Here is a 13,830-nt window from a genome sequence, read left to right as displayed (position 1 = left end):
AGGGGCACCGGGAGGGGGCACCGGGATGGCCCGGGAGGAGCGACCGAGAGGGGCATGGGAAGGCTCGGGAGGGGCACCAGGATGGGCCGGGAGGGGGCACGGGATGGGCACCGGGATGGCACAAGATGGGCACCGGGAGGGCCCGGGCCGGTCCCCGCTGGAGCAGCTCCCGCAGGGGATCCCCCCCACTCCGCCATCCGCTCCCCGCGCTGCTCCGTGGCACTGGGAGCGATCCAGGGAGCCCCAGCGCCCCGGGAAAAGGAGGAGAGACCCTGCAGGGAGAGGGAGCCGCTGGAATCCGGGGGGATCCAGGTGAGAGGGGGGGTTTGAACCCACGTGGATCCAGGTGTGGGGAGTTTTGAACCCAGGGGGATCCAAAGTGGGGATTTTAAATCCAGGGGGATCCAGGTGTGTGGGGGGTTTTGAACCCAAGTGGATCCAGGTGTGAGGGGGGGGGGGTTTGAACCCACGTGGATCCAGGTGTGCAGCAGGATTTAAATCCAGGTGGATCCAGGTGTGCAGCAGGATTTAAATCCAGGTGGGTCCATGGTGGGGATTTTAGATCCACGCGGATCCAGGTGTGCAGATTTTGGGCAGGGCTGTAGCGCTGGGATGCTGCTGATGGGACAAGGAGTGAGGTGTGTCCTTGTCGTGGCTTTGGGGTCCCTGAGGGTGGCTTTGGGCTGAGCCCCACCGAGTTCCTCTGCTCCGGGAGATTTTGGGTCTGAACAAAAACACCTGGGCCAGGGGGAGGCTTCAAATGTACAGAAACCAAAACAAAATGAGAAAAACAACCTGAAGGTGCACAGAAAGGGTGACCCGGGTGCTGCTGCGTGTGTCACTGACCCTGTGCCACAGCCTCGCAGTGCTCAGCATTATTGATGATAACACATCAGATAAGCACTGATAATAATTAATAATACTCATTTATGGCCTTGCAGGGCTTGGGAAGGTCTCAGAATCCTCAGGTACTCCCGGCTGCCAGGGTTCAGTCACGGAGGGCTTTGATTTACACCGTGTCACAAAATTCCTGGGGACAGCAGCCGGGAGCGGCTCCCGCTCAGGGTTTGTGGCACAGCTGAGCGGGATCGGAGCTTTTTTGGGGGAAAAGGAGTGGCTGTGCAGCTCCACGGTGACACCCGGGGACACCGGTGCCACTCGGAGCCGCTCAGCGCGACCTGGAGCCCTCCTGGCCATGCCCATTATGCTGATTTCCCTGCCCATGTCCCCGCCCATAAAACATTAACCCCGCCCCCGCCTCGTGGTCACGCCCATGTCCCCACCCCATCCTCGACCCCACCCTCAACACGCCCCTTTGTGTCTGGTCACGCCCTAACCCGACCCATGACTCCTCCCCATTTAAAGCCCCGCCCTCGACCCCGCCCATTCACTGACTCCTCCCTCTGACCTTGCTCCCGCCTGTCCCCATCCCAAAAGTGGCACCCAGGCCACGCCCCTCGGCCACGCCCTCAACCCCTCCCCTCATTCATTGGCCACACCCCAGCCATGTCCGTCATTCTCTGGCCACGCCCCCATACCGCCATTCATTGGCCACGCCCACCACAGCCTGACATTCGTTGACCGCGCCCACACATCAGACGTCATTCCCGTGGCCGCGCCCACTCGCTGTCAGTCATTTATTGGCCGCGCCCATTCGCTGTCAGTCATTCCCCGGTCACGCCCATTCGCTGTCAATCATTCCCCGGCCACGCCCACTCGCTGTCAGTCATTCCCCGGTCACGCCCACGCGCCCTCCCGCGCGCTCGTGGCGCCCCCTCGTGGCCAGCTCACGCATTTTTCCCTTTTTCCACACCTTTTTATTTTCCCCCCCTTTTTCCATAAAAATTTATAATAAAAGCCATAAAAGCCTTCCTCTCGCGCCGTATACAAAATATTCACTCTACCAAATAAATAAACCACAACGTCTCACGGGCAGGATGTGACCTCAAAAAGGAAAACCAGCATCCATCCATCCATCCATCCCCCCAGTCCTTCCCTACCCTAGGGAATTTACACAACAACTGATCCCTCCTCCACCTTCCAAATTCACCTGTGAGGAAGAGAAAAGCTCCTGCTCGCCAGCTCTGAGCAGCTCGTACCCAAACCTGTGGCCAGACAGGACCAAATCCTGGAGAAATTCTGTGGTCACACAAGGAATATCAGTAACAGCAGTAAGGGATGCTCTTACCCAGACCAGAACATCCAAATCCTGGAGAAATTCTGTGGTCACACAAGGAATATCAGGAACAGCAGTAAGGGATGCTCTTACCCAGACCAGAACATCCATTGCTGGATCCTGACACAGAAAGTTTCTTAGAAGAAGCCAAAAAAAGCCAATTTTGTGAAGATTTCCTTGTCCTCCTGCTCCCTCACCCTGATCTCCCATTATTAGCCCCGGCTCTGCCCCTCTCTTTATCTCTGCTTTATCACCTGGGGGTTTGAAATGAAGAATTTGAGCCCTTTTCCCCCAAACCCCTTCACCTGAAATGAAGAATTTGAGCCTTTTGCTCAAACCACCTGAAATGAAGAATTTGAAGCCTTTGCCACCAAACCACCTGAAATGAAGAATTTGAGCCCTTTCCACCAAACCCCTTCACCTGAAATGAAGAATTTGAGGCCTTTCCCCCAAACCCCTTCACCTGAAATGAAGAATTTGAGGCCTTTGCCACCAAACCCCTTCACCTGAAATGAAGAATTTGAGGCTTTCATTTCCTACCAAACCCCTTCACTTGAAATTAAGAATTTGAGCCCCTTCCCACCAAACCACCTGAAATGAAGAATTTGAAGCCTTTGCCACCAAACCCCTTCACCAGAAATGAAGAATTTGAAGCCTTTGTCACCAGAAATGAAGAATTTGAGGCCTTTCCTATCAAACCCCTTCACCTGAAATGAGGAATTTGAGCCCTTTCCCACCAAACCACCTGAAATGAAGAGTTTGAGCCCTTTCCCACCACCTGAAATGAAGAGTTTGAGCCCTTTCCCACCACCTGAAATGAAGAGTTTGAGCCCTTTCCCATCACCTGAAATGAAGAGTTTGAGCCCTTTCTCACCACCTGAAGCTCAGTGTGGAAGCACTTTAGGCACTTAAATTGTCAAAAGCATTTGAGCATCAGGGCAGCCTCAGTGCAGGGAAATTTCCTCACATTCACATGAGAAATATTCCAAATAAAGGGGTTTTGGGTCAGGGGGGCAATTTATTCCAGGACCCCCCAGCTCTGGCAATAGGATTTTGTCCCAGATCCTTCCTGCTGCAGCCTGCAGTGGACAGAGCTCAGGGTAGGAAGTCCAGGCCCCAGAAGTGTTTCTGGAAGTGGTTAAGGCAGAGCCAAGTCTGTCCCAGAAGAGCTGCGAGTCAGCGCTGTGGGAAAGGGAGGCTGGCAGCCTCTAATTGAGACAAAAATGAAACCCACAAACGCTGACCCCTGACGGGAAAGGGACGATCCCAAAGCTTTGAGGGCCCGGCTCAGACAGCAGGGGAGTCACCCAGCCAAGAACAGGCTGACAAAACTCGGCCAAAATAGCAACACTGCACCCTCCAGCCCAACCTCACGAGCGCCTCTGGCTGCCCACACACCTCCACAAAATAAAAAATAATCCCAGACAGCTCCTTTGGGGCAGGCAGAGCTGGAGTTTGTGAGCTCCCAGAGCCAACCCAGCCTTCCCTCCCGACTTGGGGTCATTCCTGACTTGGGCCAGCTCCTCCTGGAGGGGCAGGAAGCTGCCAGCAGCAGATTTGTCCCAGCTGGGCCACTGGGGACAGGGAATGGCCATGGCCAGGGGGAATCGGGCTCTGCTGCCAGCAGGAAGGGACTTGGGGATGGGAGCCAGAACAGCCTGGGCAGCCCTGCAGGGATGGGACAGGAAAAGAACCTCAGGAGAACAATCTGGACATCCCTGGGGAGATGGGACAGGAAAAGAACGTCAGGAGAACAAGCTGGGCATCCCTGGGGAGATGGGACAGGAAAAGAACCTGGAGATGGGTCAGGAAAACAGCCTGGACATCCCTGGAGAGATGGGACAGGAAAAGAACCTCAGGAGAAAAACCTGGGCATCCCTGGGGAGATGGGACAGGAAAGAACCTCAGGAGAACAAGCTGGACATCCCTGGAGGGATGGGACAGGAAAAGAACGTCAGGAGAACAAGCTGGGCATCCCTGGAGGGATGGGACAGGAAAAGAACCTCAGGAGAACAAGCTGGGCATCCCTGGGGAGATGGGACAGGAAAAGAACTTCAGGAGAAAAACCTGGGCATCCCTGGAGGGATGGGACAGGAAAAGAACCTCAGGAGAACAAGCTGGGCATCCCTGGGGAGGTGGGACAGGAAAAGAACCTCAGGAGAACAAGCTGGGCATCCCTGGGGAGGTGGGACAGGAAAAGAACCTCAGGAGAACAAGCTGGGCATCCCTGGAGGGATGGGACAGGAAAAGAACCTCAGGAGAACAAGCTGGACATCCCTGGGGAGATGGGACAGGAGAACCTGGACATCCCCAGAGGGATGGGAGCCAGATGTCCCTGGAGAAATGGGTCAGGAAAAGAACCTGGAGATGGGTCAGGAAATCAACCTGGCCAGCCCTGGAGAGATGGGACAGGAAAAGAACCTCAGGAGAAAAACCTGGGCATCCCTGGAGGGATAGGATAGGAGAACAGCCCCAGGAGAACAAGCTGGGCAGCCCTGGGGAGATGGGACAGGAAAAAAACCTGGAGATCAGGAAAAACAGCCTGGACATCCCTGGAGGGATGGGTCAGGAGAAGAACCTGGAGATCCCCAGAGGGATGGGAACCAGACCATCCCTGGACAGCCCTGGAGGGACAGGAGAAGAACCTGGGCATCCCTGGAGGGACCTTTGGGCCCTGGTCAGGGCAGCAGAGGAGCTTTGCCTCCCTCTGGCAGAGCTTTGCTCTGCCTCTGTGGGATTGGGGATTTCCTGACTGGGAATAAAAGACATTTTATACAGCCCAAGGAGCCACGGGCAGTGAGCAGCTCCAGGTGTGAGTTTGACTCATCAGGAGAGCTCCTCCTGCCCTGCCTCAGTGGCCCAGGGCTGAGAACCCCTCTGGGGACTGATTTCCCTGGTGTGTGGCAGCTCCTTTCAGGGGCCACACGTGGAAGAGGCACAAGAGCCTGGATCCATGAGGGGAGAGAGCAAATGCAGGCACTGAGGTGAGGAGAGACTGAGAACTGTGTGAAGAAAGGTAAAAACAATCATTAAAAAAAAAAAAAATAAAAAGTTCTCTCTGTCTGATGCAAGCCAGTACACAGGTAAAGGTTATGTCACCTTTTGGAACTGGTCCTAATGGGATGTTCCTTGTTTTTCCCAAAACAAGGCACAGGAACTTTTCTCCTGGATGGTTTTTCATGGAGGTGGGGAGGGCAGGAATGTGTGGGTACACCTGGGCACCTCCTCAGCCAAGCCTTGGCCTCCACACTGCTTTTTTCCCCCCCCAGGAAATCTCCTCCCAGTGCCCCAATTGCTGAAACATTGCTCAAGAAATGGGGTAAAACTACAAGAAACAGGGGGTGGAGAGGAGAGGGAAGGGAAGGAAAAGGAGAAGGAAAAGGAAGGAGAGGAAAGGGGAGGAAAAGGAAAGGAAAGGAAAGGAAAGGGGAGGAAAAGGAAAGGAAAGGAAAGGGGAGGAAAAGGAAAGGAAAGGAAAGGAAAGGGGAGGAAAAGGAAAGGGGAGGAAAAGGAAAGGGGAGGAAAAGGAAAGGAAAGGAAAGGAAAGGAAAGGAAAGGAAAGGAAAGGAAAGGAAAGGAAAGGAAAGGAAAGGAAAGGAAAGGGGAAAAGGAAAAGGAGCCAGTGGTTGATCCCCTCCCTGTGCTGCTCCTGCTCAGAACAAGACCCGTTATCACCAGAGGAAAACCCCAGTTCCCCTTCCCCCTGCAGGACCCCTTTGGTGCTGCTGTGCCGTGCTTCCTCTGCTAAAGGCACCTTTGGAAAGCACTTCAGGCCCTGAGCACAACGCCCCAAAGCCTCTTATTTACACCTGAGATCAAGCCCAGAGCTGGCAGCACCAGCCTGGGGACAGCTGGTGCCACACGAGCGGCCCTGTGGGCATACACAGTGTCCTGACACCCTGGGACACACACACACGGGGCTGTTTGTGCCACCCTCGTGGCTGTCCTGCTGTCACACGGCGTGCCTGGCCATGTCACCCTTGTCAAAGACAACTTTGGTAGCGAAGTAGATGGCGACCAGGCCGAGGGCAGCAGCTGACACCATGTAGGCAGTGACAGACTGGGTGAGCTGCACGATGGAGCCCATGAAGAGCGAGGGCACCACCTGGGACAGCAGGAAGGCGCTGTCCAGGATGGCCAGGTCCAGGCAGATCCCTCGGCCAGGAGCCCCCAGCTCCGGCTCCCCCACCATGATCCGCAGGGAGACGTCGCAGGAGGAGCTGACACACAGAGCAGAGCTGGGCACGGCCTGAGGGGAGGCTGGGGACGAGGAGGAGGAGGACGGGGAGGAAGAGGAGAAGAGGCTCCCAGCGTGGCCATTCTGGTAAGACAGCTTCTGGCTGGAGAGCAGCCCCTTGGAGAAGGAAGGTTTCTTGTCCAGCAAAGCGGAGTCCTCCTCCTCTTTCCTCTTGTATTTATGGAGAAAAACCTGTGGGAGGTAGAGAGGTGAGTGAGGAAGGAGTTTGGACTCTGGGAGATGAGTGAGGAAGGACCTGGGACTCACAGGTGAGTGAGGAAGGAGCTGGGACTCACAGGTGAGTGAGGAAGGAGCTGGGAGTGTGAGAGGTGAGTGAGGAAGGAGCTGGGACTCTGGGAAGTGAGTGAGGAAAGAGTTTGGACTCAGAGGTCAGTGAGGAAGGAGCTGGGAGTGTGAGAGGTGAGTGAGGAAGGAGCTGGGACTCAGAGATCAGTGAGGAAGGAGCTGGGACTCTGGGAAGTGAGTGAGGAAAGAGTTTGGACTCAGAGGTCAGTGAGGAAGGAGCTGGGAGTGTGAGAGGCGAGTGAGAGAGGAGTTTGGACTCTGGGAGCTGAGTGAGGAAGGATTTGGGACTCAGAGGTGAGTGAGGAAGGAGCTAAGAGTCTGGGAAGTGAGTGAGGAAGGATTTGGAACTCTGGGAGATGAGTGAGGAAGGAGCTGGGACTCAAAGTTGAGTGAGGAAGGAGCTGGGACTCAAAGCTGAGTGAAGAAGGAGCTGGGAGTCTGGGAGATGAGTGAAAAAGGAGTTGGGACTCTTGGGACTCTGGGAGGTGAGTAAGGAAGGAGTTTGGACCCTCAGAGGTGAGTGAGGAAGGATTTGGGACTCTGAGAGGTGAGAAAGGAGCTGTGAGTCTGAGAGCTGAGTGAGGAAGAGCTGGGTGTCTGAGAGCTGAGTGAGGAAGAGCTGGGTGTCTGAGAGCTGAGTGAGGAAGAGCTGGGTGTCTGGGAGGTGAGTGAGGAAGAGCTGGGTGTCTGGGAGGTGAGTGAGGAAGAGCTGGGTGTCTGGGAGGTGAGTGAGGAAGGAGCTGGCACGCCAAGGGAACCTTGTTTTTGTGCAGGAGAGCAAAGGCAGAGCTCTGTGTGTGCTCAGGGCAGGGCCAGCCCGAGCCTGGCCCACGTGAGAAGGGCTCTGGGAGCCCCAGGCTGGCTCTGCCCCACTGGCACAGGACCCAGAGCAGCCCTGACTCACAGGCCTGGGCTGTGCTCAGCCTCTGGGGCTCAGCAGCCAGCCCGGGGACATTCTGTGCTTTTGTCACCTCCTCACTGGGTGCCACTGGATGTTTTTGGAGTTGGTGCTGAGATCAGCTGGGGCAGGGCAGGAGTGAAGGGCCAGGGTTATCAGATACCCTGGAGAGTGCAAACAGGAATAAAACAGGAATAGAACAGGAATAGAACAGGAATAGAACAGGAATAGAACAGGAATAGAACAGGACTAAAACAGGACTAAAACAGGAATAAAACAGGAATAAAACAGGAATAAAACAGGAATAAAACAGGAATAAAACAGGAATGTTTGGGGTTTGTGGGGTGGGTGACTGGGAACCCAAACCCAGAGCCCAGCACGAGCAGCCACTTCTCATCTGGGATGCTTCAAAGTGCCACCAGCTGGGACACAGCAGCCCTGGGAACTCAGGGAAGGGCTCTTTTCTCAGCTCTGCACCAAACCTCAACCAAGCTGCTCCATCTGCCTGCCCAGACCCTCCTCACTCCAGCCAGGAAAAGAAAAGGGGGCAGAGGGAACCGAAATCTTTTCCTTCTCACCCTTTTTTTGCTCGCTCTGCTCAAGCTGTGAGGTCTCTGCAGAGTTCCCACAGAGAATCTGCTCACACCAAGGGCAGGAGGGAGCAGAGCCAGCTGTGCCCTCCCTGCCTTTCCCTGCCAAGCCTTTGGGAGTGTGGCCTTCCCCCTGCCAGCCCGTGGAGTTTGGGTTTCATTCCATTGATAAAACATCCACGGGAGATCCCAGCCAAGCTGCAGCTCCTGCCAAGCAGAGCATTCCCTCACCCCCTCCATTCTGACAGCACTCCTGGTGCCAGCTGGGATGGGTTTGTTCAATGGGAACATCTGGATGCCTGTGGTAACAACTCCTACTCCTTCCACAGCACAGCCAACCACTGCCCTTGGGATGAAAGAGCTGCTCTCAAACCACAAATTAATTCTGCATTTGCAGCACAAGAGGAACTCCCATTAATCCAGTGTGCAGCTCAGGAACCTCCTAGGACTTCTCCACAAGGATAACATCTGTGGGACAGGGTTTGTGTGTCACAAGTTTCACAAGGTTTCTTCTTCTTGGAGCTTAGGGAATAGCTTGGGTTTTCATTTTACTGATCCTGGTGCTGTGGATGAAAACTGGAAAGCTGTGAGGGCTGAAAATCCTTGGGTTTTGTAGCCCCTCAGGCTGGCAGAGCTGCAGAATTCACACAGGGGACAACTAAACCACACCAATTCCCCTAAAACACAGGCAAAACCAGAAAATCTGCAGGGCCAGGCTGCCCTGGAGCAGATCCCCACCTGTTTGTCGTGGTGGTAGAGGGACGCCAGCGTGTAGGGCAGGATCTGGAGGGCGGAGAAGGTGAATCCAGTCAGGGCGGCAGAGATGGTGACCACGGTGACGCTGTGGGACAGGCACATGACACAGGCTGCCCCGGGGAAGAACACCACGCTGGCCAGGTACACCGCCCGCGTGCCAAAGCGCTTCACCAGCCGGTCCATGATTGTCGAGAAGAAGATGGAGGTGCTGCACTGCAGGAAGAGCCCCAGGCTGCCCATCCGGACACCTGAGAGGGGACAGGGGATGGACACTGCCCTGGCTGCCCCCGATTCACACAGCCAGGCTTGCTGCCCTCTGTCCCAAACCCCCAAAACAGCCTTCTCTTGGTCCAAAACTCCCAAAACAGCCTTCTCTTGTCCCAAACCCCAAAAACAGCCTTCTCTTGGTCCAAAACTCCCAAAACAGCCTTCTCTTGTCCCAAACCCCCAAAACATCCTTCTTTCAGTCTCAAATCCCAAAAACATGCTTCTTTTGGTCCCAAACCCCCAAAACAGCCTTCTCTTGGTCCCAAGCCCCCAAAACAGCCTTCTCTTGGCCCCAAACCCCCAAAACAGCCTTCTCTTGGCCCCAAACCCCCAAAACAGCCTTCTCTTGGTCCTGAACCCCCAAAACAGCCTTCTCTCGGTGCCAAACCCCCAAAACAGCCTTCTCTTGGCCCCAAACCCCCAAAACAGCCTTCTCTCAGCCCCAAACCCCCAAAATACCCTTCTCTCAGCCCCAAACCTCCAAAACAGCCTTCTCTCAGCCCCAAACCCCCAAAATACCCTTCTCTCAGCCCCAAACCCCCAAAATACCCTTCTCTCAGCCCCAAACCCCCAAAACAGCCTTCTCTTGGTCCCAAACCCCCAAAAACAGCCTTCTCTTGGTCCCAAACCCCCAAAACAGCCTTCTCTCAGCCCCAAACCCCCAAAATACCCTTCTCTCAGCCCCAAACCCCCAAAACAGCGTTCTCTCAGCCCCAAACCCCCAAAACAGCCTTCTCTTGGTCCCAAGCCCCCAAAACAGCCTTCTCTTGTCCCAAACCCCAAAAATACCCTTCTCTCAGCCCCAAACCCCCAAAACAGCCTTCTCTTGGTCCCAAACCCCCAAAACAGCCTTTTCTTGGTGCCAAACTCCCAAAACAGCCTTCTCTCAGCCCCAAACCCCCAAAATACCCTTCTCTCAACCCCAAACCCCCAAAACAGCCTTCTCTTGGCCCCAAACCCCCAAAACAGCCTTCTCTTGGTCCCAAACCCCAAAAATACCCTTCTCTTGGTCCAAAACCCCCAAAACAGGCTTCTCTTGGTCCCAAATCCCCAAAACAGCCTTCTCTTGGTCCCAAATCCCCAAAACACCCTTCTCTCAACCCCAAACCCCAAAAACAGCCTTCTCTCGGCCCCAAACCCCCAAAACAGCCTTCTCTTGGTCCCAAACCCCCAAAATACCCTTCTTTCAGTCTCAAATCCCAAAAACATCCTTTCCTCTGTTCCAAACTCCAAAAACATTCTTCCCTCTGTCTCAAACCCCAAAGACATCCTTCTCTCAGCCCCAAAAACGTCCTTCTCTTAGACCCAAATCTCAAAATATTCTTTCTTCTCTATCAGTCCTTAACCCCAAAACATCCTTCCCTCTCCATCAGCCCTTAACCCCAAAAACATTGTTCCCTGTCAGTCCCAAATCCCAAAAACATCCTTCTCTTGGTCCCAAATCCCAAAAACATCCTTCCCTTGGTCCCAAATCCCAAAAACATCCTTCTCTTGGTCCCAAATCCCAAAATATTCTTCCTTCTCTATCACTCCTTAACCCCAAAACTATCCTTCACTATTAGTCCCAAACTCCAGAGACATCCTGCCCTCTGTCCCAAACCAAACATCCTTCGTTCTCCATCAGTCCCAAACTCCAAAAACATCCTTCCCTGTCAGTCCCAAACTCCAATTCTGTCAGTCTTCAACTCCAAAAACATCCCTCCCTCTCCATCAGTCCCAAAGTCCAGAAACCTCAAAACCTCCTTCATTCTCCATCAGTCCTTAGCCCCCAGAACCTCCCTCCCTCTGTCCCAAACCCCAAAAGGTGCCTCCCTCTGCCTCTGTCCCAAACTCCCAAGGAGAGAGCGAGGCCCAGAGAGCTCAGCCAGCCTGGGCTGGCTCAGGGGACAGAGCAGCATCACCCAGGACATGCCAGGATTGCAGCAGCCACCCCCAGAGCCCCCTCCTTCCCTCCTGGGCATCCCTGGTGTGAAAAATGCGAGTATTTTATGATTGGCTTTTCACAAATATTCAAAGGAATATTATATGTGTTGTGTTAGAAAGTGATGCTGTGTTAATTCTCTGAAGTAGTGTGGTAAATATAGGTTTAGGTTATAAAAAATGTTAAAATAGAAACAATGCTATGTAGGATACATTTTTAAAAGAAAGGACTCGCAGTGAGACAGCAGCCATGGGACACCTGAATCTTTCAGAGAAAGAGAATTTATTGCTCCATTATCAGGAGAAACGAACTTCTTCCTGCCTCAAGGCGCTGTTAGGATTCAGAGGAAGAAGCTGACCCTGCCCAGACAGAATCCTGTGTTTGAATGGAATTTATGCATCATGGATGAGGTGGATGAATATGCAACAGGTTGTTGTTTTTAAGGGTTAATCCTCTGTTAACGTGGGGCCTTTTTCGGGCTCGTGCTGCCCAGAAAGAGGTACCCAGACATCCATAACTCTTTGTATTTATTGTCTCATATTGTCCTAATTCAATTTATCCAAATTGTTATTACTCTAATTGCATCGCTATGTTTTTATAACCATTTTATTACTATTAAACTTTTTTAAAAACAAGCGACTGGCGTTTTTCACACCTGGGACCCCAAATGCCACCCCTGTTTGTCCCTTCCTCCCGCTCTGGCCCCGGGAGCTGTCACCTGCAGCTGACCCAGGATCCGCTGTTATCTGATGCCAGGGGCAGCAGCGGAACAAAGGCGAGGAGGGATTGTGCCGGAGCCAAGGTAAAGTACAGAACGTGCCCCAAACTGATGCATCCGGTGGCAATCCGGACCTTACCCCCTTGACAAAGATCGCTCAGATTTCAGGGAATTAAAGCCATTAACCCTTTGGAGCAGGGATCATTACTCAACACGTGTTTCTATGGCAGCCAGCACAATGGAGGGCTGAGCTGCTGGCAGCTAAACAGTGCAAGTGTTAAGTAATAATTAAGCTGCCTCGAAGTTAAACAGACACCCAGCACAAAGGGGCAGTGTGCTGCAGGGCCCTGCCAGTGCAAAACTGCAGGAAGGTGCCTCCAGAATAAAATATTTGGATTAAGGAGACCAAAGGAGTGGTTAGGAAGGGATTGAAGGCTCTGGCACAACGCAGCAGGAAAAAATGGGACAGCAGGTGACACCTGGGGACAGGTGAGAGCTGCTGGAGCAGCGTCCCAGGCTGGGAGGTGGCAGCTGCAGGATTGTGAGCAGCTCCAAGGCACAGGGGAGCGGCTGGAGGTGGGAATGTCCCAGCAGAATGGAGGGAAGGAGCAGCAAATCCACCCCAGTGCTACAGAGCACCCCTGAATTAAAGACATTAAAGAATGACAACACCCTGCTCTGCAAGGATGGGAGCACCCAAACACCCTGCTCTGCAAGGATGGGAGCACCCAAACACCCTGCTCTGCAAGGATGGGAGCACCCAAAGCACCAAAACACCCTGCTCTGCAAGGATAGGAGCACCCAAAACACCCTGCTCTGCAAGGATGGGAGCACCCAAAACACCCAAAACACCCTGCTCTGCAAGGATGGGAGCACCCAAAGCACCCAAAACACCCTGCTCTGCAAGGATGGGAGCACCCAAAACACCCAAAACACCCTGCTCTGCAAGGATGGGAGCACCCAGAACACCCAAAACACCCTGCTCTGCAAGGATGGGAGCACCAAAACTCCCTGCTCTGCAAGGATAGGAGCACCCAAACACCCTGCTCTGCAAGGATGGGAGCACCCAAAGCACCCAAAACACCCTGCTCTGCAAGGATGGGAGCACCCAAAGCACCCTGCTCTGCAAGGATGGGAGCACCCAAAGCACCCAAAAACACCCTGCTCTGCAAGGATGGGAGCACCCAAACACCCTGCTCTGCAAGGATAGGAGCACCCAAAGCACCCAAACACCCTGCTCTGCAAGGATGGGAGAACCCTCACCCCTTGCTGGGAAGGGAGGGCAGAGCTGTAGCCGTGATATTTTATGAAAAATCCCTTTGCTAGGATTTTTCTCCTGAGAAGCTGAGAGGCCTCAGAAATGAAATGCAACCAATGGTTATCTGCTGCTGTGGAATGCAACAGGTGCATCTGGGATTGGTCTCATGTGGTTGTTTCTAATTAATGGCCAATCACAGTCCAGCTGGCTCAGACTATCTGGTCAGTCATAAGATTTTATTATCATTCCATTCCTTTCCTTGCAAGCCTTCTGATTAAATTCTTTCTTCTATTCTTTTAGTATATATATATATATATATACTAAAAATATGTGTAATATATATATATTTTATATTAATTTAAATATATATTAATATATATGTTTTTAATCTATTATATATATAAATATATATATTAAAATTTAAATATATATTTATATATGTAATATATATAACTATATATATTAGTATATATAATATATATACTAAAATATATATGATATATTCATTAGTTTTAACAGATCATTTTCCTTTCATATAATGTGTATGATAAAATAATAAATCAGCCTTCTGAAAGATGGGAGCCAAGATCCTCATCTCTTCCCTCATCCTGTGAGCACCAGCACAGAGGGCAGTGCCAGGAGCTCTCCATCCAGCAGGGCCTGCAGACAGAGCCAGGGCTGCCCTGCCAGATCCGTGCTGGGA

At 52.8% G+C, this 13,830-nt stretch overlaps 1 protein-coding gene and 1 long non-coding RNA gene across 4 annotated transcripts in view; both read right to left on the bottom strand.

The window, feature by feature from the left end:
* Window positions 1-1,794: 1,794 nt before the first annotated feature.
* LOC139601245 (uncharacterized) lies at window positions 1,795-4,857 on the bottom strand. Of its 2 annotated transcripts, XR_011682852.1 has the most exons (3): window positions 4,031-4,857; window positions 3,921-3,970; window positions 1,795-3,870 (listed from the first exon to the last, which is right to left on the bottom strand). It is a non-coding gene; the product is annotated as an uncharacterized lncRNA (long non-coding RNA). The 2 variants fall into 2 exon arrangements; XR_011682851.1 differs by having other exon boundaries at window positions 3,921-4,857.
* An 833-nt stretch (window positions 4,858-5,690) lies between these two features.
* SLC45A3 (solute carrier family 45 member 3) overlaps window positions 5,691-13,830 on the bottom strand; it is a 32,861-nt gene continuing 24,721 nt past the window's right edge. For both annotated transcript variants that reach the window (XM_071450090.1, XM_071450091.1), the window contains 2 exons: window positions 8,946-9,211; window positions 5,691-6,605 (listed from right to left, as the gene is read on the bottom strand). In XM_071450090.1, the coding sequence (XP_071306191.1) occupies window positions 6,129-6,605; window positions 8,946-9,211 (743 nt within the window). In that variant the 3' untranslated portion in view covers window positions 5,691-6,128. The remainder of the gene's footprint in view (window positions 6,606-8,945; window positions 9,212-13,830) is intronic.

Source organism: Agelaius tricolor, unplaced genomic scaffold (assembly GCF_023055355.1).
Source record: "Agelaius tricolor isolate 1412-34295 unplaced genomic scaffold, bAgeTri1.0.p SCAF_30, whole genome shotgun sequence".
NCBI classification, from domain to species: domain Eukaryota; kingdom Metazoa; phylum Chordata; class Aves; order Passeriformes; family Icteridae; genus Agelaius; species Agelaius tricolor.
The sequence above is the reverse complement of the archived record's forward strand: the minus strand, read 5'-3'. Positions and strand labels throughout refer to the sequence as shown.